Genomic DNA, 27,167 nt, shown 5'->3' with positions numbered 1-27,167 from the left:
CCATCATGGACAATTTTGGGTTATATTGGGTATTTTGTGTGAGGAAAAATGGGGCTGTAGACAGAAAAATAATGTAGTCTAATAAATCAGGTAACTAGAAATTTTTCCAAATGACTACTAAATTTTTGGTATTTAGTTATAAAAAAAACTGAATGACCAAAAGACACAAGGAAGTATAAGTTTTGCATAATAAGGAGTTTATCTGTATTCCTCTGGTTTTATTAGTTGTCTAAAATTTTGTGCTTTGCTATTCTTGCTGCTGACATTGTTATATCCTTGCTATCCCCAGAAAGGTGACTAAATTCTCTGTTGGCTTTACAAAAGGAAACAGGCAGAATAACATGACTCAGAATTATAATTTCCCCTTTTTCTTCATACAAGGAAATTAGCTTATGTAGGTGACTAGATAAAATATGTAATTGAGAAGAAGCCTTACTAATTGCATTCAGTGAAGTGAAATCCCCCTTGAATAAGACCATTTATTGGTTAAATAACATTATCAGCAGAGCTATAAATCTGAGTCATCTTATTGTAATGAGATTTACAGATGTTCGTTCATTTTTTGTATCAGTAAAATCAATCATATATCAGTTTAGCTTTATATATGTACATACACATAAAATTATGTTTTATATCTCAATGTGTAAGCAAAATTATAGCAATTTAGATTATTTAGATTATTTTAATAATCAGATTAACTTTGGAAATTATTTTATCTCTTTAATGATAATAATAACATTATGGAAGTTTTTGTGACAAAGTTATCAATTGTAGGCAAGAGGCCAGTATTTGGATTCCCTGAATATGATCAGAAAGCAATACAGATTCCATGTTATGGAGCAGGATTATTCCTGGAGGTTTTTGAAAGGTGCCTTTGGTAGCTGCTATTTGATGAAAATGGGACAAATATACTACCTACAAAAATGAGGGAGAAAAAAGAGAATTACATTTGAAAATGCTACCACCTCCCTCCCAAAAAGCAAACCAAATCTTAGTTTGCCATTCCTATGGTATCTTTATTTCTTGTTGACACTTAATTTAGCTTCGAGAGACAGGACTTGGTGGTTGAAAATTGAGTCTGAGTGAGATGCCTGCTGTAGATTCTTCTATCAAAATGCCCCATGATATTGTGGTTGCTTGTGTGGATTTCCCCTTGATTGTGAGGGCCTCAAGGGAAGACACCACGGCTTATTTGCCATCATGACTTCAATACCTGGGACCACTAATAGGGATCACAAAGGAACAGTTAAATACATGTTTGTGGATTGAAGGTACAAACATAACTAGTCCCATAAGGCAACCGCTACCTTATTTAAAATGTAGTAATTATTTTGTGTAATTCCATTTTGCAATTATATTTAGAGAATAGATTCCTAGAGAATTTCCTCCAAAATGGTGAAGATCTACCCTTTCAGGTTAGATTTAATTTTTGGAGATAGTCCAAGTAATTTGGAGGTAGGTTTGAGTGAAAAAAAAAATAGTTGCTCCTATTGCACAATCATTTTTAATTTCAAATGAGGCACAACAAAATGAATTTGTGTGTTTGTTGGTGTATAATGGATTCTTTTTTTTTTTTGAGACAGAGTCTCACTCTGTCACCCAGACTGGAGTGCAGTGGTGCGATCTTGGCCCACTGCAATCTCGACCTCCCGGGTTCAAGCGATTCTCGTGCCTCAGCCTCCCAAGTAGCTGGGATTACAAGTGTACGCCACCATGCCTGGCTAATTTTTGTATTTTTAGTGGTGATGGGGTTTCACCATGTTAGTCAGGCTGGTCTCGAACTCCTGACCTCAAGTCATCTGCCCACCTTGGCCTCCCAAAGTACTGGGATTACAGGTGTCAGCCACCGCGTCCAGCCATAAAATGGATTCTCTAGACAGTTTCAAAAGAGGCGTCCCAAAAATGTTTTCAATCAGTGGTTGCATCGTTGAAATATAAGATAGTCTCCCAAAGGAACAACGATGAAGAACCACTTATTTGGTTGTGTAGACTTTGGTGTCGCAATAGCCTTTTATTAGGTAACTCCAGTTTTGGTGCTGTCCTTCCTTAAGTCTTAGAGCAAAGCTTCTAGACTTATGTTTTCCCTGCTAAATCCCATTAGACTCTTATTAGCTACAGAATAAATTCCAAATGCTATAAACTTGACATTTAAAGCCACTCATTATTGGGCCTCAGCCACTATATCTAAACTCATGTTTATTTTTTTTCTTCCATGTAACCTGCACACCAAGCAAGTGTAACTATTCATTAGTCCCTTATTCAAGAGCTATTCTTTCCAACAGTATGGATTGTTCATCTAATCCATATCTTTATCTGTAAGCCTCCTTTCTTCTTCAAAGCTTTACTTAAATGCTAGCCAGCTGAATTCTCTCTTTTCTTTCACTTCCTATATTATCACATGTATAAATTTTATAGCCGTTATAATTTTTACCTTGTTTTATGGCTTTTATATTTAGGGTCCTATATGCCCTATTTGACTCTAAACCATTTGAGCTCAGAAAACAAACCTCCCTGGACCTTGACTCCTCCCCATACCTCTCAGCACATTTCCTTGTATATAGCAGAACCTTAATAAATGTTTATTGTGGTTATGAGCACACACATAGGAACACATATATAAATGACAGCATCAAATGGTGTGGGCATTTAAGTCTATGGTCACTATAATATTGACTCATATTTCTTTAAAAGCTCTTAGAACTTGGAAATTTTTATTCCTATAAAAATCTAATAGTTGTTCATGTGATTTAGTAATTCAGCATTACAGAGTAAATTATTATAGAACCATGAATAATTGGGATACTTGGGAAACAGGGTGTTCTGAATAATTTAATTTTCTGGTTAACTCAAAGTTAAGCAGAAAATCCTTTTTGTTTCATTTCTTGTTGAAAAATTCTTTCTAAAATATGCTAATTTCTGATCTGAGCCAAAGAGCATCATTAAAATTTTCTTTGATAAATGAGGATATTAGAATGCCTTTGGGTAATTATTACATACCTTAATTTTCATTTTATATGGCCATATATATATAAAAAGGATATTGGGTTTAGACTGTATCTCAAAGATTCTTTTCGTTTCTCTCTGCATGGCCTTGGATATTATTTTTAGGTAGAACAAATACTTGGTATACTTTTATAGCCTTAGCAATAGAAAGAGCCAGAATATGTGCTTTAGTTTGTTTTAATGAATGCATCCTTCACTTTTAGTTGACTATTTCCCTAGTCTTTTGCTATACAGTTTACCCTTGAACATCATAGGTTTGAACTGTGCAGATCCACTTATAAATACTTTTTTAAAAAGTAATAGTTACACTTGGGTGCCTGTCCCTCTTGCTTTCCCTTCCATGTCGTCTACCACTTCCATCTCTGCCACTCCTGAGACAGGACCAACTCCTCTTCATCTTCGTCTTCCTCAGCCTACTCAATGTGAAGCCCCTGATCATGATTCACTTCCACTTAATAAATAGTAAATATATTTTCTCTTCTTTATGATTTTCTCAATAGCATTTTCTGTTATCTAGCTTACTTTTTAAAAGAATATAGTATGTACATACATATAACATACATAATATATTCATTGATTATGTTATCAGTAAGGCTTCTGATGAACAATAGGTTAATAGTAAAATTTGGGGGAAATTAGAAGTTGTACACAGATTTTTGGGGGATTGGTGCCCCTAACCCTTATGTTGTTGAAGGGTCAGCTGTACATAAATATTGGTGAAATTTTAATTCCATCAGACATATTACATTTCTAACTTTATTAGCACATAAATAGTTACATAACTTAAAATACAGTCATTTCTAGGTTTCCACAGGAGACTGGTTCCAGTAACTCCCTCACACCCTGCAAACACCAAAATCCTAGGATGCTCAGGTTCCTTATATAAAATGGCATAGTATTTGCATATAGCCTACACATAACCTAGTGTATACTTTAAATCAGCTCTTGCTTACTTATAATACTTAATACAGTATAAGTGCTATGTAAATAGTTGTACTTTTTTTGTATTTTTTTATTCTAATATTTTTGATTATCTGGTTGATATGTGGCTGAAGGGGACAAAGGGCTAACAGTGTATAATTTTTGCTGTTTAAATTTTGATTCAGCCTTTTTGCTCATAAGGTTTTAAAAACATTCCTGAATTATATGGAGTTTTGAATTTGTAACTTATACTGCTTCACCTCTGCCATAATTCTTTTGTCTTTGTTACTTTTACAGAAGTGTTTACAAATCAGAATAACTTTTAGACAATATTAAGGTGGTAATCATGAACAGAAAAGATTTTGTAGTTCTTCCATGGGGAAAACCTGGAAATTCTGTAAAGCTAAAATATAGGTGAGTTCATATATATTTATTTCTTAATAGGAATAGTTGCAAAGCTTCTGTATATTGTAATTTTGACTATTTTGTGAATTCTTATCTTCATTTTTCACATTCCTGTATTTTTATCTATAAGAATATAGCTTTGAAATACTATAAATCTATAATAGTTTAAAAATGAGGATTAAAAATATTTATTCCACAAGAACCAATGTGACAAGTTATAAAGGTTTGGTTCATTACCTATTAAAGTAATACAACAGAATGTTAAACATATTTTTCACGGCCCTTATTCAAAGTTAAGTAAGGATTAGCCTGAAATTTAGGGAGACTATTAGGATGAGCGACCCTAACCAGGAAATAGAAAGCACTACATACTTTAGCCCTTTACATAAAGGATGTTATGTTGAATTGACCTTTTCCAGGAGAGGTCTGTCCTAGATGACTGGGAGATGCATTCAGCCAGAGCCAAACAATTACTGGCATCCTGGGAATTTTATGACCTTGCAGGGGTATGGGAGAGTATAGCTCCCTGTTTGTCTTTGATGTCACCTACAGTCACTGGGAATACTTAGGGCTTTCCTCTTAAATATCAGTAAGAGCCAGCCAGCATAGGATGAAGACAGACTTTTTTTTTTTTTTAGACGAAGTCTTGCTCCCTCACCCAGGCTGGAGAGCACTGGCACGGTCTCGGCTCACTGCAACCTCCACCTCCCGGCCTCAGGCGATTCTCCTGCCTCAGCCACCGGAGTAGCTGGGATTACAGGCGCATGCCACCATGCCTGGCTAATGTTTGTATTTTTAATAGAGATGGTGCTTGGCCATGTTGGCCAGGTTGGTTTACTCCTGACCTTAAGTAATCCTCTCACCTCTACCTCCCAAAGTGCTGGGATTACAAGTGTGAGCCAGTATACCCAGCCCAGACTATCGTTTTTAATTGGAGTTTCTGAGTTTTTTGATCCAGATCAATAGTTTTGTGGTTATTTGCTGTCTTCAAAGCTATTCTAATGCTCTCTTCACTTTGAGATATGGGGTATAAAAGCATTGTGTAAACTGGAAATGTCATAAAAATATATGGCATTATCATTTTTAGGTATACCATGTTTTTGGTGGGGAGGGGAGCTATCTAATTGCTAGGACTACCAATTTTGTTAATAGAAAAAGAAAAAGGGACATGCGTTATTTGATTTTAGTGATATATTTCAGGGCCACGTGTCTATACCTATAAACATTCAGCCAACAAACATTTATTAAGTGTGTGTTTTCTATACACTGTGCTAGGGAATGATGGCTACAAAAGCAGGAAGTCATAGTCCTGGCACTCTGAAAGCTTAGAGAGAATATGAATGAGTACAGTTACACTGACAATATAGAATGAAGCATGGTGTGATGTGTACAGGCAAGGGACTAGGAGAGAACATGGCTGAAACTGCTAGAGCAGGAGTGAGGAGGTACCCAAGTTCTGAGTGAGAGATGCAGTTAGTTGGGTAGTTATTGGGTGAAACTTATGCAAAGACACAGAGACCACATGATTTTGGGGACTTCTCAGAGACCACATGATTTTGGGGACTTCTCAGACATATCCAATTGTCTAAGAAGAAAGGTGGAGAAAAAGGCAGGGTCTAGATGATAACTAACGTGTATGTCATAGTAAAGAGTTTGGAAATAGGTTGGAATCACTATTCCCTGGCCTGTACGTCTCCCTGATCCACAAACCATTAAAAACCAGGACAGGAATACCCACTCACAGTAATTACTGTAGAGTTCTCTTTCTCACTTTTTCCGTGTTCCAAGCCTGTTATCCTTGGACATTGTCTTTACATTGTCTGACATTCTGGTGTTCTTCCAGTCCTCCTGACCTCTTTCTCAGCCCCTAAACCATTTCAATCTTATTTCTAGCCCTTGGATTTGTTCTGTTGATTAGAAATTATTTTCTAATTTTCATATCATCTGTATTGCCTCTAATCAAGTAGTTTGATGCATAATATTTAAAATAACAATTTTTTTTCTATATAGGCAACATACATATTTTTGCTGAACTGATCATTTTGGAAATTTTAAAGAAATCTCTTAAACAATAAATTAAATAAATAAAGCTAAGGATCAACCTTAGCTTTCCTCAGTGGCCTTGCTTTCCCTTTATGGCTCTGTGTATAACATTGTCTCCAGGGGGAATCCTCTGTTTTGTGTGAGATCCATACAATCCAACCTTACATAAACTTGACCACTTGGTCAATAGGCCACTCTTTTTCTACAGCCTTAACCTTTTCCTCTACCACAGTGGGACTTCAAAAACGTCAGAAGTCTTCTAAGCAAATGAGTGACACAATCATATCTGTTCTTTTAACTCTTCTCCTGTAAGCAGTTTATGAAGTGTGGTAGGCTTTCAAGACTTTAAGCATGGAGATAAACTGTTACTCATCCTGAACTGTACCTGTGGCCCATTTCAGAATGGTCTGTTTCAGGAAAAGACACCATTGTCCTCCTGACAGCTCAAATAAGACACATGGGATTATTTTAGATTTCTTCCTTGTTCCCTCTCTAATCAGTCACCTACTTTTGGTCAGTTTCCAACTTGTTAATTATATCTTCTTAATTTTCTCAAAAGCTCCATTTTTCTCTCCATTGCCCCTGCTCAGTCAGACTAGCCCAAATTCTCTATTATTTGGATTACTGGAATAGTCTACTAATTGGTTGTCTTGCTTCTAGCCTTGCACCCTCTAATTGATTTCCTTTGATACAGCCTGAGTGATCTTTCTAAATGTAAGTCTGATCAATTCTCTTAAAACCCTTTAATGATCCTCATTGTTCATACAATATAAATCCCAATTTCTCATCATGGCTTACAAGGCTCTTCATGATCCTATCCACTTCAACAGTTTGATTTTTTGCTACTTTTCCTATTCTGCACTTAATGTCTGGTCACAGAGAACTTCTAGTTCCTTGACCCAACCATTGCTCTTTGCTACCTATGTCCACACTCCTTTCTTTCTGGAATACTGCACTCAGCACTTCCCTTTGACTGGCTAAGTCCTTTTATCCTTTAGGTTTCAGCTCATACTTTACCTTCTCCAGGAACTGTTCCTGCATTCACAGGGCTGGGGTATGTGCTGTTTCTTTGTGCCCAGGTAGCCCCCTGGACTTCCCCAATGACAGCACTATTCCACTATATTTCAATTACCTTTATGCTCATCTATTCCTCTCAATACTGGAAGCTCCACTGTATTTCACATCCTATCACCTAGCAGTGTTTGTTTGAGGTAGTAGCTGCATTACTCATTGTGGAGTAGATACAATGCAAATAAATGCCTCTCTTTCTGTATCTTAGCCAGCTTCTCTGAACCCTCTGGACAGCCCTTCATATCACTTTCTGTGTATCTTCCTGGATTGTGTCTGCTTAGGACATATCCTTGGCCCGCTTGCTTTTTGGTAATTGCTTGCTACCTCTAGAAAGATTTCTCCTTTATGAACTTTATTATGCCTTGATTTTGTTCCATGCCATAGCATGCGTGGGTGCCCACACTGCTTGATTGTAGTAAAACACTAATGTAATATTGAAGGAAGAGATTTGGACTTACAATAGTAAAAGCTAGAGAATTAGTTTGGGTTAGATCTATGAAAGAAAGAGTCAATGGCTAATACTGATAACCAGAATTCGTAAAATGAAGAAAATGTCTTTTGTCAAAAACTTAGTGAGTTTCAGATATTATCAAAATCTCTTGTACAGGAATCTCCCGTACCAAAACTGTTAATAGAGGCTTTATTCTTAATAGGTCTCAAACAAGTACTACCTTTTCCTCCTCATCATACATATATGACATAAAGGTAGAGATTTAAAATTTCGGAGGTGACCAGTTCAGCAAAAATGTATATTTTGTCTATTGTTTTAAATACTGTGCTTCAAACTACTTGACTACATTGGAGGCAAAACAATATGAAAATTGGACAATATTTTTATTTTGTTTTCTGTTTGTATGTCATAGATATTTGTTCATATATAAAAACATGCCTTATATATGAAGTTAATTATAATTTTGAACCCCCAACAATGTAATAATTAAAACAAAAGTCTAAGATTTGAAGAGATAATTTGCTTTAGGATTTTGATGGAAGTCAAATGCTAACTTTAAAAACCAGATTTTGGAGAAGTACAAAAGAAATAGGTAAAATATTTTATTTATTATTCATGATTCTAATTTAACAGGAAAACATTATATAAAATTATTTTGGCTTCGCTTGTTTTTCTGCTTTCTCCATTTAAATCTTATGTCTTCAGAAATGCTCAAGAACTGCGAATGGAGAAAGTACAGTTAGAGTTTGAGAACCAAGAGATGGAGAAGAAACTGCAAGAATTCCGATCCACAAGAAACAAAGAAAAGGAAGATAGAGAGTGAGTGAAACTCTTAGAGAATTTTAGATGAATCAACTAAATTATATAAAGAACTATTTTATATACTGTTGTCATTCCAATAAAAACATTTAATGGATGGATAATTTCTGACTTTTCCTGATGAACGAGCAATAGCAAAGGCTTTCTATTTTTTGTTTTTGTGCCACTTAGATGAGACATGTTGCTTTTTAAAATTACCATTACTTTTGTTTCTTCTGAACATTATTGGGTCTTATCCTTTCTTATTTCCTTTTTATTTAACTTTTGGCTTCTCATTGATTTATGGTCTGGAATGTTTATGACAGCAGTGCACACTTTACCTTTTGCTCTCAGAAAATTGCCATCAATAGCAAATAAACACCAGTTTATGTTTAGAGCCATTTTTATGTATTCAAAAGCTTTTGGGAACAAGAGTTCACATATATATACATAATGAAGATCTGAAAAATAAATGCTATTACATATATATATACACATGTATATAATCAGAATTTCTCAAACCCTTATGTATATTTAAAATATATTTAGCAAATGCTAGTTAGCTGAAATTTTATTAATGAGAACTTTCTAATATTATGCTTATATATTTGTACTAATTATACTGAATTTGTTGTTTTGTTATAAAATAATATAAATGATAACAAACAGAACTAATAATTATGTGATGGAAATTCTCTCTTCTTAGCTCTAGGCTAATTCCCAGCCCATTTTCTAGCACCCATTTTAATGACTAAAAATTTTCTCCACAAATGTCTTATCTTTGTATAAGTCTACGTATATACATGTGTGTTGTGAATGTATTTTGTTTTCAGTGAGTATATCTGTTGCATATATTGTATCGTTTACTTTTTCTTTTTTTACAAATGAGTTCATCTAAAAATATGGGAATTAATTCATGTCCTACTATTTTACTTAATATATCTTAATGCTCTTATCACATCAGAATGCATTGATGTGATAAGAAAATTAGCCTAATTTTCTTAGTGGCTACGTAGTATTTTTTGTGTGGATATAATAGCATTTATTTTTCAGATCTTTATTATGTTTTTAGTATCTTATGATTATAAATGCTGCCATGAACATGCTTCTTCATGTATTTTCGCTTACATATGCAAAGCTATTTGTGGGATAAATTCCTACCTCTGTAATTTTAGGTCAATGTGTTATTTGCATTTTACATTGTGATAGACATTGAGAAATTGTCTTCCAAATAGGTGTCAAAAGTTTATAATCTTTTCCTACAGTGTATGAGAGTGCATGTTTCATGTCCGTTTGCTGGTACTAAATATCACCAAACTGTTTGTATACTAAATTAACTTTTGTTTAGTCCTCAAAGTGATGACCATCAAATACCTAGAAGTACCTTCTTAACGTTTAATGACAATTCAAATGTGTTCATTATACTTTCAGTAGTATTTATCTTTAGAGTCCATTTCTTTGAAAAATATGCATAACTTATATACATACCCCCTCTAATAGAGCATTGGTTTAATCAGAGCATCTCATGTTGTATGTCATCCAGGATGACAAAGTTTATTATGTGTCTTGATGCTTTTAATGACCCAGTGGCCAATTCTTTTACCTTCACTGATTTGGACTTAGTTTGGACTTCTAAATGGATCATGATACTCATCTGAGAATCGGAGTTGCTGGAATCAGCCCTGATAGTGAGTTTTTCTTAGCTGTGGAAGCTTTTCTAGATGATTCTTAACATTCTAAAGCTTGACTGAGTTTTCAGAATAGTTACATTGTTTTCTGAGGTCACACAGATATTAAATGTCATAGCCAGAATGAGAACCTGCCACTCACTAGCCAGGAAAATAGAAGTCTAGTGCTCCAATCTTAATTATTTATTCTGTGTGATGTTGGGCAACTTTTTGTCTTATTGTTATTTTTTAATGATAATTGGACTCTCTGCCTTGATAACTTCAAAAATATTTTGTTATGCTCAAGCAAACAAAGCTCAAGTGCTTTAAAAACTGTACAGCTAAAGTATGCCTTCTTTGTAATCTCTGTTATGTTTCAATGTGGGAGATCATTAGAGGTTTTAACAAGGAATTCATCACTTACTAGATCCACTGAATATTTTGGGGTATTGGTTTGCTTGCTTTTCTTCTTTACATTTGTGGACATTTAGCTTTTAAAATTTCATAAAGACCTGTAAAGTTTCCTACAAATCAAGAAAGCTATCTTTAGTCATTGTGAATATCAAGGAAATAGAATTCTTCATTTGTGTTTGGACATTTCATTTTATTCATTTATCCACAAAAGTCATAAATATGATAAAGCTACGTTTTAAAATTACTGAGGATATTGTGACATTATTGATATTTCTTTTTCATTTTTTGCTTGTTTATTGCATGTTAACAACTGAATTTCCATTTTCTGAAACAGGAACACTGTATTTCTTTTCATTAAAGGGAGAAATGTATTTAGTGATTACATTTTGTCTTGTTTATATATATTAAAGGTCAATCGAGTATTACTGGAAATCTGGAAAAGTGGGCAAATTGGTCAATCAATCATATATGATGTCACAAAATAAAGGAAATGTTGTTAAGGTAAGAAGATACTATTTGATTCTTATGCATTTTGCTAAGCAAGAAGATATTCTTTTTTAGGTCTTGCATTTTCTTCTATACTCAGGAATATACTCTTCTTATTTTAACAACTTTGCATATTATTCACTTGTTGATTTATTTTGCAGAGTAATATGTAACTTTCATTATTCAATTATGTTTTTGTTTTTCAGCTACAAACTGATTTCAAAATTTTACCTTACAGTGAATTTTCCCATACCCCAAACTGAATTTTTCCATTCAGTGTGGATCTGGTTTAAAATATATAAAATAGAATTAAATACTTCTAAGCTAAGGTGAAAGCTAATGTTATTTAATATAACAAATGAGAGACTTTATTCCTACCTTTATATCACATTTGTTTAATGTTTTATATTCTGCTTCAATAATAATTTATTATTCATATACTGTTGATTCCATGTGTAAAGATACTCAAGAAAAAAATACTTTTCAGTTTCCTAGCTATAGAATTGCTGCTCCTTTACTGTGTGCTATAACATATAATATTATATTTAAGATGAAAATCGGATAAGTGTCTTTACATAAAGAAAACAATTTTGCTTCTGGATTCTTTAGTGCAAGATTCGTGACTTTGTAAGTATTAGCTTACACAGTTTTTATTTTTTATGTACCTATCATTAAACTTTCATTGGGTCAGTTGGAATCTACAAAGATCTTACTTGGCGCTTCTGAAGTTTTTGGCTTTGAGAAAGCATTTTATTCTCTGGTGTCATTCCCTATCTTAGGGAAAAATCAATTATAAAAGTTTTGACCCCAACGTTTAAAAAAACTTCTCTCACTAGAAACAGGCTATTTGTAAGACTATTAAAATAATCTAGAGGTCAGATGAAAGGAGGCTGAATTAAAAGGGTAGGAAAACATATATAAAGAAAAATATGGAACCATAAAACAGTGAGAAAGGAGAGGAGGAAGTCAAACATATAATTGATATTACAGGCTGGATTGACTAAGAGACAGCATAAAGAAAGGACTTAGAAAAGTACGGGGTATACATTTAGAGTTTTGTTTGAATTTTCAAGTGATAGTTGAAGTTAAGGGAGTAAATGTACTCCCTAGGATTTGTAAAACATAGGTGTAAAGAATAAAGCTTAAAGAAAGCCAGTGTGTAAACTATATTGGCAAAGAGAACTTTAATATTCACTCAATAAGCTCAATAAGTTTTAATACCAGTCAACAGTTTCGCTTCTTTTCCTTTCTTATCTCATTAAGTGCTTATATCACTCCTACGAGGATGTTATTATTATTCCAGTTTCACAGATGAAATAACTTAATATAAAAAAAACTAAATAACTCACTCAAGGTCAAAAGTCAGGGCCAAGATTTGACATGTAAGCTCTCAGGCTTGTCTAAGATAATTTGCCAGCTCTCTAGTGAAGAGAGATTGAGAAGAAAAAGAATGGCAGAAGTAAAATAGAAGTAGTTCAATATTATAAGGATGAAAGTAAAGGAGAACATTTTTGGAAAATATGAAGTCAATAATGTCCAATATATTGTGTAGTGAAAAACGTTTTGAGTATCTATTTAGACTAGTGTTTCTGAAGGGGGCAATTTTGCTTCCCAGGAGACATTTGACAAAGTCTGGAGACATTTTCGGTTGTTAACATTGAGAGGTATATTTTTGTTGTTGTTGTTTTTGCGTATTTTTTTTTTTTTTTTTTTGCTAAAGATATATAGTGAGTAAGGGCCAGGGTTGCTGCTAAACATCCTACAATGCACTTGACAATCCCCACAACAAAGAATTATTTGGCCCCAAATGTCAGTGATGCTGAGGTCTAGAAACTCTGTATTAGATTATATAGATTAACATTCACTTAACCTTTCCAAGCCTCTATTACTACACTTGTAAACTTGCATAATAATACCTACTAACCACTTCAAAGAGCTTTTGAGCAATGTCAAAAACTCTTGAAATATGTGAAACCACTTTGTAATGATACCTAAACATTACATTAAAATGTCTATTTCTGGATAATGAAGATCTTTAAAAGCCCTAAATTTGATGATTGTGTCAATATTAAATAAGAGAGTAGATTTCAATTGGTTGAAAAGAAAATGGTGGGAAGCAATGAGTAAAGACTATTGTTGCAGCCAGCATGAAAGCAGTTGGTGATCTTTCAAGGGTTTAATAGAATCAAGGAAAGACTTTATTATATTCTTTTCTAGAATTGTCAAGATGATGTGGGCCAGTTTGTAGAATGAAAGATGGACATCCTAGTAGAGGAAAGAGTAAAAATGTAGATGAAAGAGGTGCCAGTTGCTGGGTGTGTGGTCTTTGAAGAGGTAGTCCATTAAAGAGGCCTTCACCAAGGAAAGGAAGACATATTTTGTATGTGTGTGTGAGACAAGAAAGGTGGAAGAAAAAACAGGTGGCAATGCAAATAAATTTTAGAGACTGTTTTTGACAAGTGGTGAGGTGGGACACTGAAAAATTTTAATGGGAAGACCTCAACTTTCTTAGGACAGTTGAAGACAATATCGTCTGCTCAGGTGAATTAAGGGAAATGGGATGAATTTGAGTTCTTGGGAACGAAGAGGTTTGGAGTAGCCGCTGTGGGAATTGTGGTTGGGGATTAGCAGCAAATGAGTAAATGGATTGCCAAAGAGCCATATAGCCCATTGAGGTTGATCAGCATGGATTTGTAGAAGGCTCTGTAATATTATTTTTATCACAATGGTACATAGATATTGGAGGCATCAGACGGAAGAGATAAGGTGATTGAGGTTGGCACTGAAAAACTTTAGAGTCTGAGATTTTGAAGGTGTGGCTATTCAGAATGCTGCTTACATGCCAGATTTGGTTATAATGGTGAGGTGGCTGAAGAGACGTTTAGATGTTCACAGTAGCCAGCATGTTGGAGGGTCTTCAAACCAGGATGTCAGGTGAACATGTACATTGAAGTCTCTAAGATTGTCAAGCAGAAATGTGATGGAGAAAAATACCGAGCAGGTTGCTGAAGTTCAGGTGGAAGAGACCCTAGATATTGACACAAGCAATAAGTGGATGGTGGGGACCTACAGTAGAGGCACCTTTGCTGAATCATGATAGCACAATAATATTCTGGAAGCAGCACTGAAGAGCAAATAGAAAAATTTTTTCTCTCCTGGTATGTGAAAGGAAGTGGAAAGGGGCTAGGTCCTGTGGGAAGTGCTTTGGTGAAGATTGTGTCTAAGCAAAGGTGGCTTTCAGTTGATGTAAACTTTTGATGAAACATTTTTGGGAAAGGTTTAAAGCATAAGATACATAAATGACTATTTAATAGAAGATCCACGGAACGGTAGTGGGGGCTTGGAAGGAAGGACAATTGGTACAGAATTGCGAAGTTTCAGTAGCTAATTGGGTTGACAGTGAGAACGTCTGAAAGATGACTGTAGGAGAAGTTTGGGCTCAGTGTGGCAGATGAAGGCATTGGTGGGAGTTCGGAGGTATTTGTGAATGCCAGGGAGGCTGATGATGACAGCATATTCTGACCCCAGTGGCATAGATAATATGTCTGTGTGGTAAATCCACTAAGCTTTCCTGGCCCCTGATAGCACCCCTTCAATACCTACTGGTGGAGGAGTCAGCATGTTAATAAGGCATAGGCTTTAGTATATTAAGTTCCTGACATTTGTATATACAAACATATGCAGATATCCATCTTTCTATCTATATGTATATATACATATGCATGTATTATATATGTATATGTACATGCGCATATATGTGTATATGTGTGTTTGTGTAAGCATGTGTATCCTTGGTTCAACCCTATCTCCAACCCTTCCCCAACCAGATAAAAATCAGACGTATGAGGAAATTCTATTTGTCTAAAAATAGCAGCTAGAGGTTTGTTCACTGAAATATTTTTATGCAATTTGAATCACTTGAAATAAATATGGCTGTATTCATAGAGCAGAACAATATTATTCATAATAATAAAAACAAATTATACAATTTCCCTAATAATGGGTTCATTTTGCTTGGGCATATCTATCCATTCCATCCAGGGTAGCCTACAACCACACTGATCATGTTTCAATTCAGATGTATCATTAAGGTAGTCATACTGGATAATTTGGTTATGAAAAATGAGATTAGATTATCTGTAACTTGTATAACATTAGCAGTTTAAAAATAAAAGTGTGGTTCATAGAAAAATTGATGATTTCAATCTTATTTTCTTTTCTGCTGTGTTTAGTACATAGCATCTGAGCAGTTACTTTGAAGAATGTGAAAAATAACTGCCCCTTTGAAGCAAAACCACTAGATTCACTGAGAATAATTAGGCCTACATTTTCAGATGACTGCAGTTGCTACAGCCATAGATATAGAGGCAGTCATTGTTCTCATATTCTCATGTACAAATTGAGCAATTGAGCATGCAAATTGCAAATTGAAAACTAGGCCTGAATTGACAGTATCTATATAAATGCACACCATCCTTCATTCTCGTTTGTGTACTTTAAATGTTGGTTTTAATAAGATCAAGGTAAGCATGTTCAATTGGCAAGTGTATTTTACTTCCTAAAATATTAAAATCCCAAAATTTTAAGTGATGATTTATTTGAAATATCTAGCAGTGAATCTTATTTATTCATTTTTTTGGCTAATATTTAGGAAAGTCAGTGATCACAAATAATGCTTTTGAAGGATAAGTCTGTGATGCCTACACATGCAGTTCTCTAAATTGGGCAAATAAAATAATATGGGTTTCTATAGTAGTGTAAGCAGAATAGCTTAGTCACAATTCAGTTTAGATTCAGCTTACACAAATATTAGACTGTGTGTCTCAGAAAGAGCAGAAATAGAAAAGATGTATTTAACCTTTACAATATTTGAATACTAGCAAATAATTTCATGATGAGATATAATGGTTTTTGTTTAAAAGCCAAATTATGTTTTCAAAAACTGGTTTAGATATATTTTTAAAATTTATTTTCTTTTTTATGAATTTCTATTAGATTAATTAAAGGGTACATATATGCTTTAATGATGATCTCCTATTAATTTTATATTATTCTTTAAAAATAAATTTTTGTTTGAAAAGCACCAAAGCTACAGCTTTCTAATATTTTTGTTAGCAACTTTCGTTGAATAAGATAATATATACCTGACAAATAGTATCTACTTTATTAATACAGTTTTCTGCTGGAAAAGTGAAATTAAAATTGCTGAAGGAACAGATTCAAGGTAAATAATTTATCACCATGTTATTAAATGCTAAAGACATCCCTTTCTTTTACATTTTAATTACAAATAAAGTTAAAGTTTTAGAATTGTCCGGGCAGTATAAAGATTCTAAACCCCCAAATCATGACACATTGATTTTCAACATAAATTTTATTCGGATGGTTAGGGGGGCTTTTGTGTCAAAAAATGTAAACTTAGTACATGATTATAGTAATAGTATTTTTCAAAAATGAGGACTTTTACAGCACTGCTCCTTAAATTTTATTGATGTAATGTTTTAATAAGGAAGATAATTTAGCAGTGTAAATTATAAATTAAAATTTCACTCTAGAAAATTTTTAAAAATAGAAAAATTGCTTTATATTTTAATAAATTATTTAATAATAGCAAAACCAAAAATATAATTTTAATTTATAATAATTCCCAAGGAAATAAGATGTTTTTCCGGAGGATAGTAAACACATTTAATGTTGCATGATTAATATAGTTTGGTAGAAAAAATTCAGAAATATATATAATATATATTTATATACATATATTTATTATAAATATATATAATATATATTTATATACATATATTTATTATGAATATATATAATTATAAATGTTTAGAATTTGTTCTATGTGGGCTTCAGTTTGATACAGAGATGGGAAGTATGCATAGTTTCATTAATTTATCAATTGGAAAATTTAACATATTTTTAAATGATTGGAGTAATATTATTTTTTATCTTGCAGAGCCAGTGAAACCAACAGTTAATTATAAAATGGCAAATTCTTCAGAATGTGAAAAACCCAAGATAAATGGGAAAGTTTGTGGACAGTGTGAGAACAAAGCTGCTCTACTGGTAAGTACGTTATATAGTATATATACATATACTGTATAGTAGGTATATTAAGCAGTTAGAATAGAACTTTCACATGGCCTCATACACCTCTCCCAACTTAACTTGCTTGGTAGCCATATACTTTTTCTTCATTACTGTTACTGTGGGTTGAGCATGCGTGCTGCTGGGGACAGCCAATACCTGTACTTATTCTCTGAATCTCATCCTCTCATTCTTGTTTAAAGACATCAACTTAGACCTTGTCTCCGGTCCTTTTGAGTCATACCTGTTAGCACACAAACATGTTGCAGTATATCCCATCCAAAACCAAAACCAAACCAAAACTACAACAACAATTTTTTTGACCTCCAAGCCTGCACCCCATTATTGTAACACTCTTCTGAAGAGTTGTCTATACTTGCTGTCATCATATTCTGTCCTCCCATTGTCTATTTTTTTAATATTGAGGCATAATTTACTATGAAATGGATGGACTTAAATGTACAGTCAGATGCCTTTTGAGTAATGTGTCCACCTCTATCAAGACCTAGAAGATTACCTTTACCCTGGAAAGTTCTCATGTGCTTTTTCCAATCAGTCCCCAACACCAAGGCAACTACTGTCCTGATTTTTAACACTATAGATTTAGTGATATCTGTTCTTGAACTTTATGTAAATGGAATAATATAGTATATATTTTTGGCTTCTTTTGCTCCACATGATCCATCCATGTTAAATTTATTGGTAATGTGTTCATTTGTATTATGGAGTAGTATTACATTGTACAGTTATAACACAACTTGTTTATCCATTCATACATTGAATGACATTTGGGTTGTTTCAATATTTTTGCTATTATGTTTAAGGCTGCTATGGACATTTGTGTATGTCTTTTTTTTCTTTTCTCACAAGTGATGTATATTCTCTCTCTCTTTTTTTTTTTTTTTTTTTTGAGATGGAGTCTCGCTCTGTTGCCCAGGCTGGAGTGCAGTGGCGCAATCTTGGCTCACTGCAACCTCCGCCTCCAGAGTTCAAGCAATTCTCCTGCCTCAGCCTCCCAAGTAGCTGGGATTACAGGCACGCGTCACCACGCCCAGCTAATTTTTTGTATTTTTAGTAGAAATGGGGTTTCACCATGTTAGCCAGGATGGTCTCGATCTCCTGACCTCATGATCCGCCTGCCTCTGCCTCCCAAAGTGCTGGGATTACAGGTGTGAGCCACCATGGCCAAACTATATATCCTTCTCTTAAAAGCTATAATGTGAAATGAAAAAATTACAGAAAATTATGACTTCTGACTGCTCTGTAACTTCTCATTGGTACCAATTTCATGAACATTTAAAAAATTATAGTGAAATACATATAACATAAAATGTGTCAACTTAGCTATTTTAAGTATACAGTTTAGTAGCATTAAGTATATTAACATTGCTATGCTTCATTCACAGAACTGTTTTCATCTTGCAAAACTGAAACTCTGTATCCATTAAGCAATCACTTCCCCATCCCCATTCCCCCCATCCCCTAGTAAATAGTATTTTACTTTCCGTCTCTGAGAATTTGACTACTCTACCTCATATAAGTAAAATCATACACTATTTGCCTTTTAGTTACTGGCTTATTTCGCTTAGCATAGTATCCTCAAGCCTTATTCATATTGTGGAATGACAGGATTTCTTTTTTTTAATTATTTTATTTTATTTTATTTTATTTTATTTTATTTTATTTTATTGTTATTATACTTTAAGTTTTAGGGTACATGTGCACAATGTGCAGGTTAGTTACATATGTATACATGTGCCATGCTGGTGTGCTGCACCCATTAACTCGTCATTTAGCATTAGGTATATCTCCTAAAGCTATCCCTCCCCGCTCAACAACAGTCCCCAGAGTGTGATGTTCCCCTTCTTGTGTCCATGTGTATTCATTGTTCAATTCCCACCTATGAGTGAGAATATGCGGTGTTTGGTTTTTTGTTCTTGTGATAGTTTACTGAAAATGATGATTTCCAGTTTCATCCATGTCCCTACAAAGGACATGAACTCATCATTTTTTATGGCTGCATAGTATTCCATGGTGTATATGTGCCACATTTTCTTAATCCAGTCTATCATTGTTGGACATTTGTGTTGGTTCCAAGTCTTTGCTATTGTGAATAGCGCCGCAATAAACATACATGTGCATGTGTCTTTATAGCAGCATGATTTATAGGATTTCTTTATTTTTTAAGGCTGAATAATATTCCTTTGTATGTATGTGCCACATTTTGTTTAACTATTCATCCATTGGTGGACACTTGGGTTGCTTCCCCCTTTTGGCTATTGTGAGTAATGCTGCTATGAACATGAGTGTACAAATACCTCTTTAAGACCCTGCCTTCAGTTCTTTTGGGTGTATACCTAGAACTGGAATCACTGGATTCCCATTCTCTCTTGAATTCTCTCCATTCAGTCTTGGGTCTCCACTACTATCCAGGAACTGTTTCTGTCAAGGTCAACCAGTGACTTCCACATTCTCATATACAGTGGTCAATTCTCAGTTCTTAATGTATTAGGAATATTTTATAGTACAGTATCCCTCTCCTTATCTATGACTTTCTTCAGCTGGCTTCCTCTGGGACACTATGATTTCTTGATTTCATTTGACATTGATATCTGTTTCTTCTCTGTTCTTTGCCGGTTTTCTGTATTGACCTCTTAATGTTGGAATGCCACAGGGCTCTAATCTTGTCCATCTATACTTACTCTTTAGCAATCTCAACCCCTCTGTTGGCTTTAAAGACCCTATCTATATTGATCATCCCCTAATTTACACATCCACCTTATACCTCTCCCCTGAAGTTTTGGCTCAATCTACCTACTCAACACCTTTATTGGATGTCTAATAGGCCTCACTATTTTAATGTGTTCAAAATTAAGCCCTTAATCTTTTTCCAATAAATAGTCTTCCCTCACAGTTTCCTCATATCAATAAATATCAACTCAAATGTTACTTACATTGATAGCCCTTTGTAAAATAGTAAAAGCTGAGTTGCACTCTCCAGTTTTGTGAAGCTACTTCATTTGTCTATGTAATATTGATCATCATTGATTATATGTTTATTTATTTTCTACTTATCTGCAATGTAAACTTCATGAGGCTAGGAGTGTAGTTTTGTTCACTGCTGTGTGCCTACCACCTAGAATTATGCCTGCAGTGTGGTAGGCACTCAACAAATATTTAATGAATGAATTATTTCTTTGAAACTATTTCATAATATAGACATTCTCTTAATTTATACATATTTTCCTTTCAGTTATCATTGAAGGTACTGCAGCATCATTTGCTATTTTAAATATAACACATAGGTAAAAAGCAGTTTCCTCTTCAAAGAATTTAATGATTATGTATACTAATATTTGTATATTATGTTACAGTTTTAGAGAACTTAGCCATAATCATTTCTGACTTAATTCTATATTGTTAGGTTTATTTAATGGCAATTTTAACTGGACTCTGAGTTCGAATGCTGCACATCTAATAAAGAGCTAATAACAATATTAAATGTAAACCCCCTGCTCTTGGTAGTAGAATACTCTTCTTATTACATTATATTATTTTCTTATTTGATATGATGTTCAGCAATAATTTAAGGAATCTTAAAAAATTGCTGTCCAGAAATTTGTAAAAATTATAAACAAATGCTAATATTTCTTAAGTTAAAAGTATGAAAGCTAAAAGGCGCTTACAGGTTGAATTAAATTGTTGGGATCTGCTTTTAATGATCTGAAAAGGAATTATACAGGAGCTATGAGTCAATATTTTTTGTGACTCCTACTCTGTGGTAAGCACTTGAGCCATGGAACTTGAACAGTATGACACAAGTAGATAGGGCTTGACCCAAAAATAAAGGATCTGTTTTTCAAGAAAGAAGGAAAAGTAAGAAGAAGGATGTCCCAGACAAGATAAGCAGCAGGTGCCTTGGCTGGAAAGCACAGGAGAGTGACATTGTATGCAGTGATTAAACAGCTGATTTACCTGAAAAACACTGTGTAGACAAGCCAGAATTTAGAATAAAGAATTTAAACATTCTTTAAAATGATTTTGAGAAAGAATGTTATTTTATTTGAATAAAAAGAATATCCCATGTTAGTTGTCAAAACATAATAATAAGCTATTTAAAAATTCAAGTTAGGCAGATTTAGTGAAGTAGACCATAGTATTGTTAAACTCTGATGTTATCTTGTGTTCTTAGCATCTGTCATTGCATATGGTTATGCTGACTGGATAATTAGAGTGAATATATATATATATTTGAAAGCCACATATGTGTATATATGGATATATATATAAAGGATATATATATCTATGTATATAGATATAGATAGATATATATATATTTCCTTGGCCTTCACCAGGGAAAATTGTGTATGGGAGATAGGAGTTAAGGGCTTGTGTTTTGGGAGTTTGAAACTCAACTTTACCTGTTATTAGCTATGTGACCTTCAGCAAATGACTTAATCCCTCTTTATCTCTGTTTCCTCATTTGTGAAATAGGTTACTACGGATAACAGTAATCTGTACCTCAAAGTTATCACACGTAATGAGTTAATACATGTAAAATATTTAGCATTGTGTCCAGCACATAGACGGAAGACAATAAACAGTGTGTTTTTTTGTTGGCAAATTTTTAAATGACCTATCCATTTACATATATTGATGGCAAAGACGAAGCCCAAAAGTTCCACTTTTCTTATATATTAATTTGGCAAATGTGAATAATTTAATTAAACTCAAATGGATTCTGAAGCTTAGCACAACTGTTCTGGCATTCATCAAATTAACAAGATATTTGTTAAAACTGCAGTTGGGGCCGGGCGCGGTGGCTCACGCCTGTAATCCCAGCACTTTGGGAGGCCGAGGTGGGCGGATCACGAGGTCAGGAGATCGAGACCACGGTGAAACCCCATCTCTACTAAAAATACAAAAAATAAGCCGGGTGCAGTGGCGGGCGCCTGTAGTCCCAGCTACTCGGGAGGCTGAGGCAGGAGAATGGCGTGAACCCGGGAGGCGGAGCTTGCAGTGAGCCGAGATTGCACCACTGCACTCCAGCCTGGGCGACAGAGCGAGACTCCATCTCAAAAAAAAAAAAAAAAAAAAAAAAAAAAAAAAAACTGCAGTTGGATATTCCATCACTGAGGAAGCATCTGTGGTGGAAAGGAGTCCTTATTTACATTTTTAGCATGTTTCTGCCGGTTGTACAAACTGCCTAAAAAGATTTTCCAATTGGAGGTCATTTTAACTCAATTTTAATCCAAATATCCTTGTATAACAAAATATATAAGCTTACTCTGCAAGTCCAGCATTGATCTTCCAGTCTACAAATATTCGTTTGGCTACTTTTACTAAAAGTATGTTCTTAACAGATACTTGGCTTAGAATTATATGCTGAAACTCATTTTCAGTTTTCTGCATTATAGTGTAAAAACAGTGCCAAATGTTTAGGAGAAATTCACTTAAAATTAGCAAGTTATATTAAATAAAAATTATGCAGAATATATTTTGAAATCCATATTAATATAATGATATAACCATATATTTATATAAAATTATAGTTTTAAAGTTTATTTTACACTTAAAATTACGGATTTAGGATAATGTTTTTATCATTTCTCTAGAAGAATGAAGCTCATGAAACAAGAATGGAAAGAGGGGACTAGTTTCTATGCTAGGGATAGTGTTTGTTTTTCTTCAGATTAAGTAAAAATTCCATCGTCTTTTAGCTAATCACACTTGAAAAACATACATTTGGATTTTGATACATACCAGACCATGCATTCTTTTTAAATACTGAATTTTATTTTATTGTGGATTTTATCAAGGTTTTTCAATATAAATGGTCCCTGACTTACCATTTTTGACTTACAATTTTTTGACTTTATGATGTGTAAAAACAGTATGTATTCAGTAGAAACCATACTTCAAAGTTCGAATTCTGGTATTTTCCCAGGCTAGTGATATGTGGTAAAATATGATGCTAGGAAGCTCATAGTCAGCCATGTGATCATGAAGGTTAAAAAAAACACAAGATATTCAACAATTTATTATAAAATAGGTTTGTGTTAGATGATTTTGCTCAAATGTAGGCTAATGTAAGTGTTTTGAGCACATTTAAGGTTAGCTAGGCTAAGCTATGATGCTTAGTAGTTTATTTGTACTAAATATATTTTCAACTTACAATGTTTTCAATTTATGATGGGTTTATTGGGCAGTAGCCACATTGTAAGTTGAAGAGTGTCTGTAACTGATTACTATTTTAGTTTATTGTAAATGATTAATTTAAAGATTAGTAATGTTTGTTGTGGTTAAGAGCTTAAGCTTTGAGCCACATGGTAGGATTAAATTCCTGTCCCCACCACTATTAGCTTGTATGACTCTGGACAAATTCTTCATCATTATGTTCTTTGTTATCTCTTCTTCATTATGGAGATACAATGGTGATTGTAAATTTATAGAGTTGTTGTGAGGATTAAATGAGATAAAACATATAATATCACTGCTCTGTTATAATTTATTATTATTATTTTTATTTTTATAGATTTAGTTGGTACAAGTGAAGTTTTGTTATCTGGATACACTGTGTAGTGATGAAGTCTGGGCTTTTAGTACCCACCATCTGAATGGGAACATCATAGCCACTATGTAATTTTTCAGTCTTTACCCCTTTCCCACCCTTCCAATGTATGGAGTGTCCAATGTCTATTTTTCTACTCTGTATGTTCATGTGTTTAGTTAACACCCATTGTTTAGCTCTCCCACTTACAAGTAATACATGCAGTATTTGACTTCTTGTTTATGAGTTATTTCACTTAGGATAATGGCCTCCATCTAGTTCCTTTCATGTTGCTGTAAAAGGTGTAAAATCATTCTTTTTCATAGTGGAGTAGTATTCCATGGTATATATCTTACAATATTTTCTTTATCCAATCAATTGATGAGTGTGTCAGAGAAGCCATTAGGGTTTTCTAGGCATAAGATAACATCATTAGCAAACATAAATAATTTGACTTCCTCTTTTCCAATTTGGATGCCTTTTATTTCTTTCTTTTGCCTGATTATTCTGGCTAGGAATTCCAGTACTATGTTGAATAGAAGTGGTAAAAGTAGGCATCCTTTTCTTTTTCTAGTTGTTAGGGGCAATGTTTTAGACACTTCCCAGTTCAGTAAGATGTTGGCTGGGGTTTGTTGTCTTATGACTTTTATTATTTTGTGAATGTTTCTTCTGTGCCTAGGTCGTTGAGGGTTTTTATCATGGAGTGATGCTGAATGTTATCAAATGCTTTTTCTGCATCTAATGAGATATGATATAGTTTTGTTTTTATTCTGGTTATGTGGTAAATCACATTTATTGGTTTGCATATGTTGAAACGTCCCCCATCCCCTGGATAAAACCCACTTGATTATGGAGTAGTATCTTTTTGATGTGTTGTTGGATTCAATTTGCTAGTTTTTTTTTTGAGAATTTTTGTATCTATGTTTATTAATGGTATTGGACTCTAAGTTTTACTGTGTCCTTGCCTGGCTTTGGTAGCAGGGTTACCCTGGCTTCTTAGAATGAGTAGGGAGTATTTCCTCCTTGATTTTTTTGAAATAGTTTCAGTGGTATTGGTATCAATTTTTCTTTTTATGACTGGTAGAATTTGCTGTGAATCTGTCTGATCTTGGCTTTTTTGTTGTTGGGAACATTTTTATTACTGATACAACGTCACTACTCATATTGGTCTGTTCGGGATTTCTATTCTTTCCTGTTTCAATCTTGAGAGGCTATGCATTTCCAGGAATTTATCCATTTTCTATATGTTTTCTAGTTTGTGTGTGGAGATGCTCATAGTAGTCTCTGATGATCTTTTGTATTTCTATGGTATCAGTTTTAATGTCACCTTTATCATATCTTATTGTGTGTATTTGAATCCTCTCTCATTTTTCTTAATCTAGCTAGCGGTCAATCAATTTCATTACTTTTTCAAAGACCCAATTTTTCATTTTGTTGATTTTTTACATTTTTTAGCTCAATTTTATTTATTTCTTCTCTGATCTTTGTTATTTCTCTTTTTCTGCTAGCTTTGGGTTTGGTTTGTTCTCTTTTTTTATGTTCCTTGAGATCTTTCTATCTTTTTGATGTAGGCATTTGACGCTATATACCTCCCCCTTAGCTGGCTGTGATAAGGAGGGGTGGACTGATCCCAGGTCACCAGCTGAACACTGGTGGCTCAGCGATGGCTATGTTGTGGGCCAGCCACCAGGAAGGGCAGAACATTCTCTAATGGAAAGGCCAGCAGACAGTTTTGGGAGAGACTGACAGGAATGGGGTGCCTGATCTGAATGCACCAGGTCATGCATCAGTAGTGGCAGAGCATGAGAACACCCAGCCTCCCCTCTTGCTCCCCAGCCCTGCAGACAGGAAGGGCACCAGTGGTCTCTGGGCAGGACTCAGACCCTTGGGGTATGGGCTCCAGGAATGGCACCTTAGTGCAGCTGCTCAGCACTTGGAAGCCTATGGGACTTCACATGAATTCTAGCCATTCCTCTGTGTGATATCCAGGCACCTCTCTAGGCCAGTGTGGAGGCCTATGGGGCTCCCAGATCTCTCCATAGTTAGGATTGCAGAGGTCCATGGTAGGAATGAGGAGCATTGGAAATCGTTCACTTACTCCTTCCCTGGGTCCAGGTCCCAGTGAACCCAAGCAGGAAGCCCTGTTTCTCTTTTCTTCACCCTTGGTGTCTCCCATCATCTCTCTTCTGAATTCCAGTGTTCTCTCTCAGGCAATCTATTTGAAATGTGAATGTCTACTTGATACTTTGGCTCCTGTCTATAGAAAGGCACACCCAAGCTGCATTTAATCATCCATCTTGAACCTGACATCCAATTTCCATTTCCTTTTCTCTTTAGTTTCAGTTTTGCTTGGCACCATCATAGGTACAAGTATTTTACATTATTTAACTTGTCCAACGATTTTAAAATTACATTTTTAAACCTCACAATTTGGAAGTTAAGTATAAACTTGCCCATAATCATTTTATCAGTTATTAACATCACAGACATGGTAATGTAGTTCCTTCTAGTATTTTTTTCTTATACTTTTTTTTTTTCCTTTAGAGATGCTTGTAAGAAAAATTTTAAAGCCATACTTTGAGAACCACCAGTAAAGGAGTACCTTCCAGGGAAGTGTATAGGGATTTTGGAGGGCAAAGAGTATGCATATCATTTGAAACTAATTATGTCATGTAAATCCATACAGAAAGATAAAATAACTCATACAAATGAAGGAGTATTCACCCAGAGATAATGCTGTTTAGTTTTTACCAGGTCAAGAAGTTTGACCTGAGGCTACTGGTTGTTTTATAGTTTATTCAGAAACTATGCATACATCCATGCATCTAAAATATACACCCCAAACCTACATTAAAACTACGTTTATTTTGATATGAGAATAATTAGTGTTTTCGAATTAGTTTTCTTCAAAGAGTTAAGTCTTAACTGGGACAACTAGTCGCAGTTAAGGGACTAGTTGAGAAGCCTGTCCCAGGCTTCTCAATTCTGATGATATAGGTATTTAATTAGAGAAATAAATATTAAAAAACAAGACATATTTATGCAAACACTTTCTAAAAATCATACTATTTTATAAGATTGTATAATTTTTTAAAAAATATCTTTTTAGATATGCCTTGAATGTGGAGAAGATTATTGTTCAGGATGCTTTGCTGAAATTCACCAGAAAGGGGCACTAAAGCTCCACAGAACAACTCTTTTGCAGGTATGGCTTTCTAAAATGATTTACTTGTAGTGTGTTTATAAAATGTTTCCACATAAAGAC

General features: G+C 34.2%; 1 protein-coding gene across 8 annotated transcripts in view; it reads left to right on the top strand.

Annotated features, from left to right (window-relative positions):
• The window catches only part of ZBBX (zinc finger B-box domain containing), a 140,451-nt gene that overhangs the window by 3,227 nt on the left and 110,057 nt on the right, over nt 1-27,167 (top strand). For 6 of the 8 annotated variants that reach the window (XR_008678154.2, XM_055381777.2, XM_019024832.3 and 3 more), the window contains exons 2-7: nt 4,222-4,338; nt 8,600-8,713; nt 11,184-11,274; nt 16,435-16,483; nt 17,222-17,331; nt 27,012-27,107. Coding sequence is in view for 7 of the 8 variants with exons in the window: in XM_055381777.2 (XP_055237752.2) it covers nt 4,271-4,338; nt 8,600-8,713; nt 11,184-11,274; nt 16,435-16,483; nt 17,222-17,331; nt 27,012-27,107 (528 nt within the window). In the remaining variant the exon portion in view is untranslated. Of the gene's footprint in view, nt 1-3,383; nt 3,466-4,221; nt 4,339-8,599; nt 8,714-11,183; nt 11,275-16,434; nt 16,484-17,221; nt 17,332-27,011; nt 27,108-27,167 lie in introns of those variants that run through there. The other 2 variants (XM_063704343.1, XM_063704342.1) reach the window with 1 other exon arrangement.

Source organism: Gorilla gorilla, chromosome 2 (genome assembly GCF_029281585.2).
Source record: "Gorilla gorilla gorilla isolate KB3781 chromosome 2, NHGRI_mGorGor1-v2.1_pri, whole genome shotgun sequence".
Classification (NCBI taxonomy): Eukaryota; Metazoa; Chordata; class Mammalia; order Primates; family Hominidae; genus Gorilla; species Gorilla gorilla.
The sequence above is the reverse complement of the archived record's forward strand: the minus strand, read 5'-3'. Positions and strand labels throughout refer to the sequence as shown.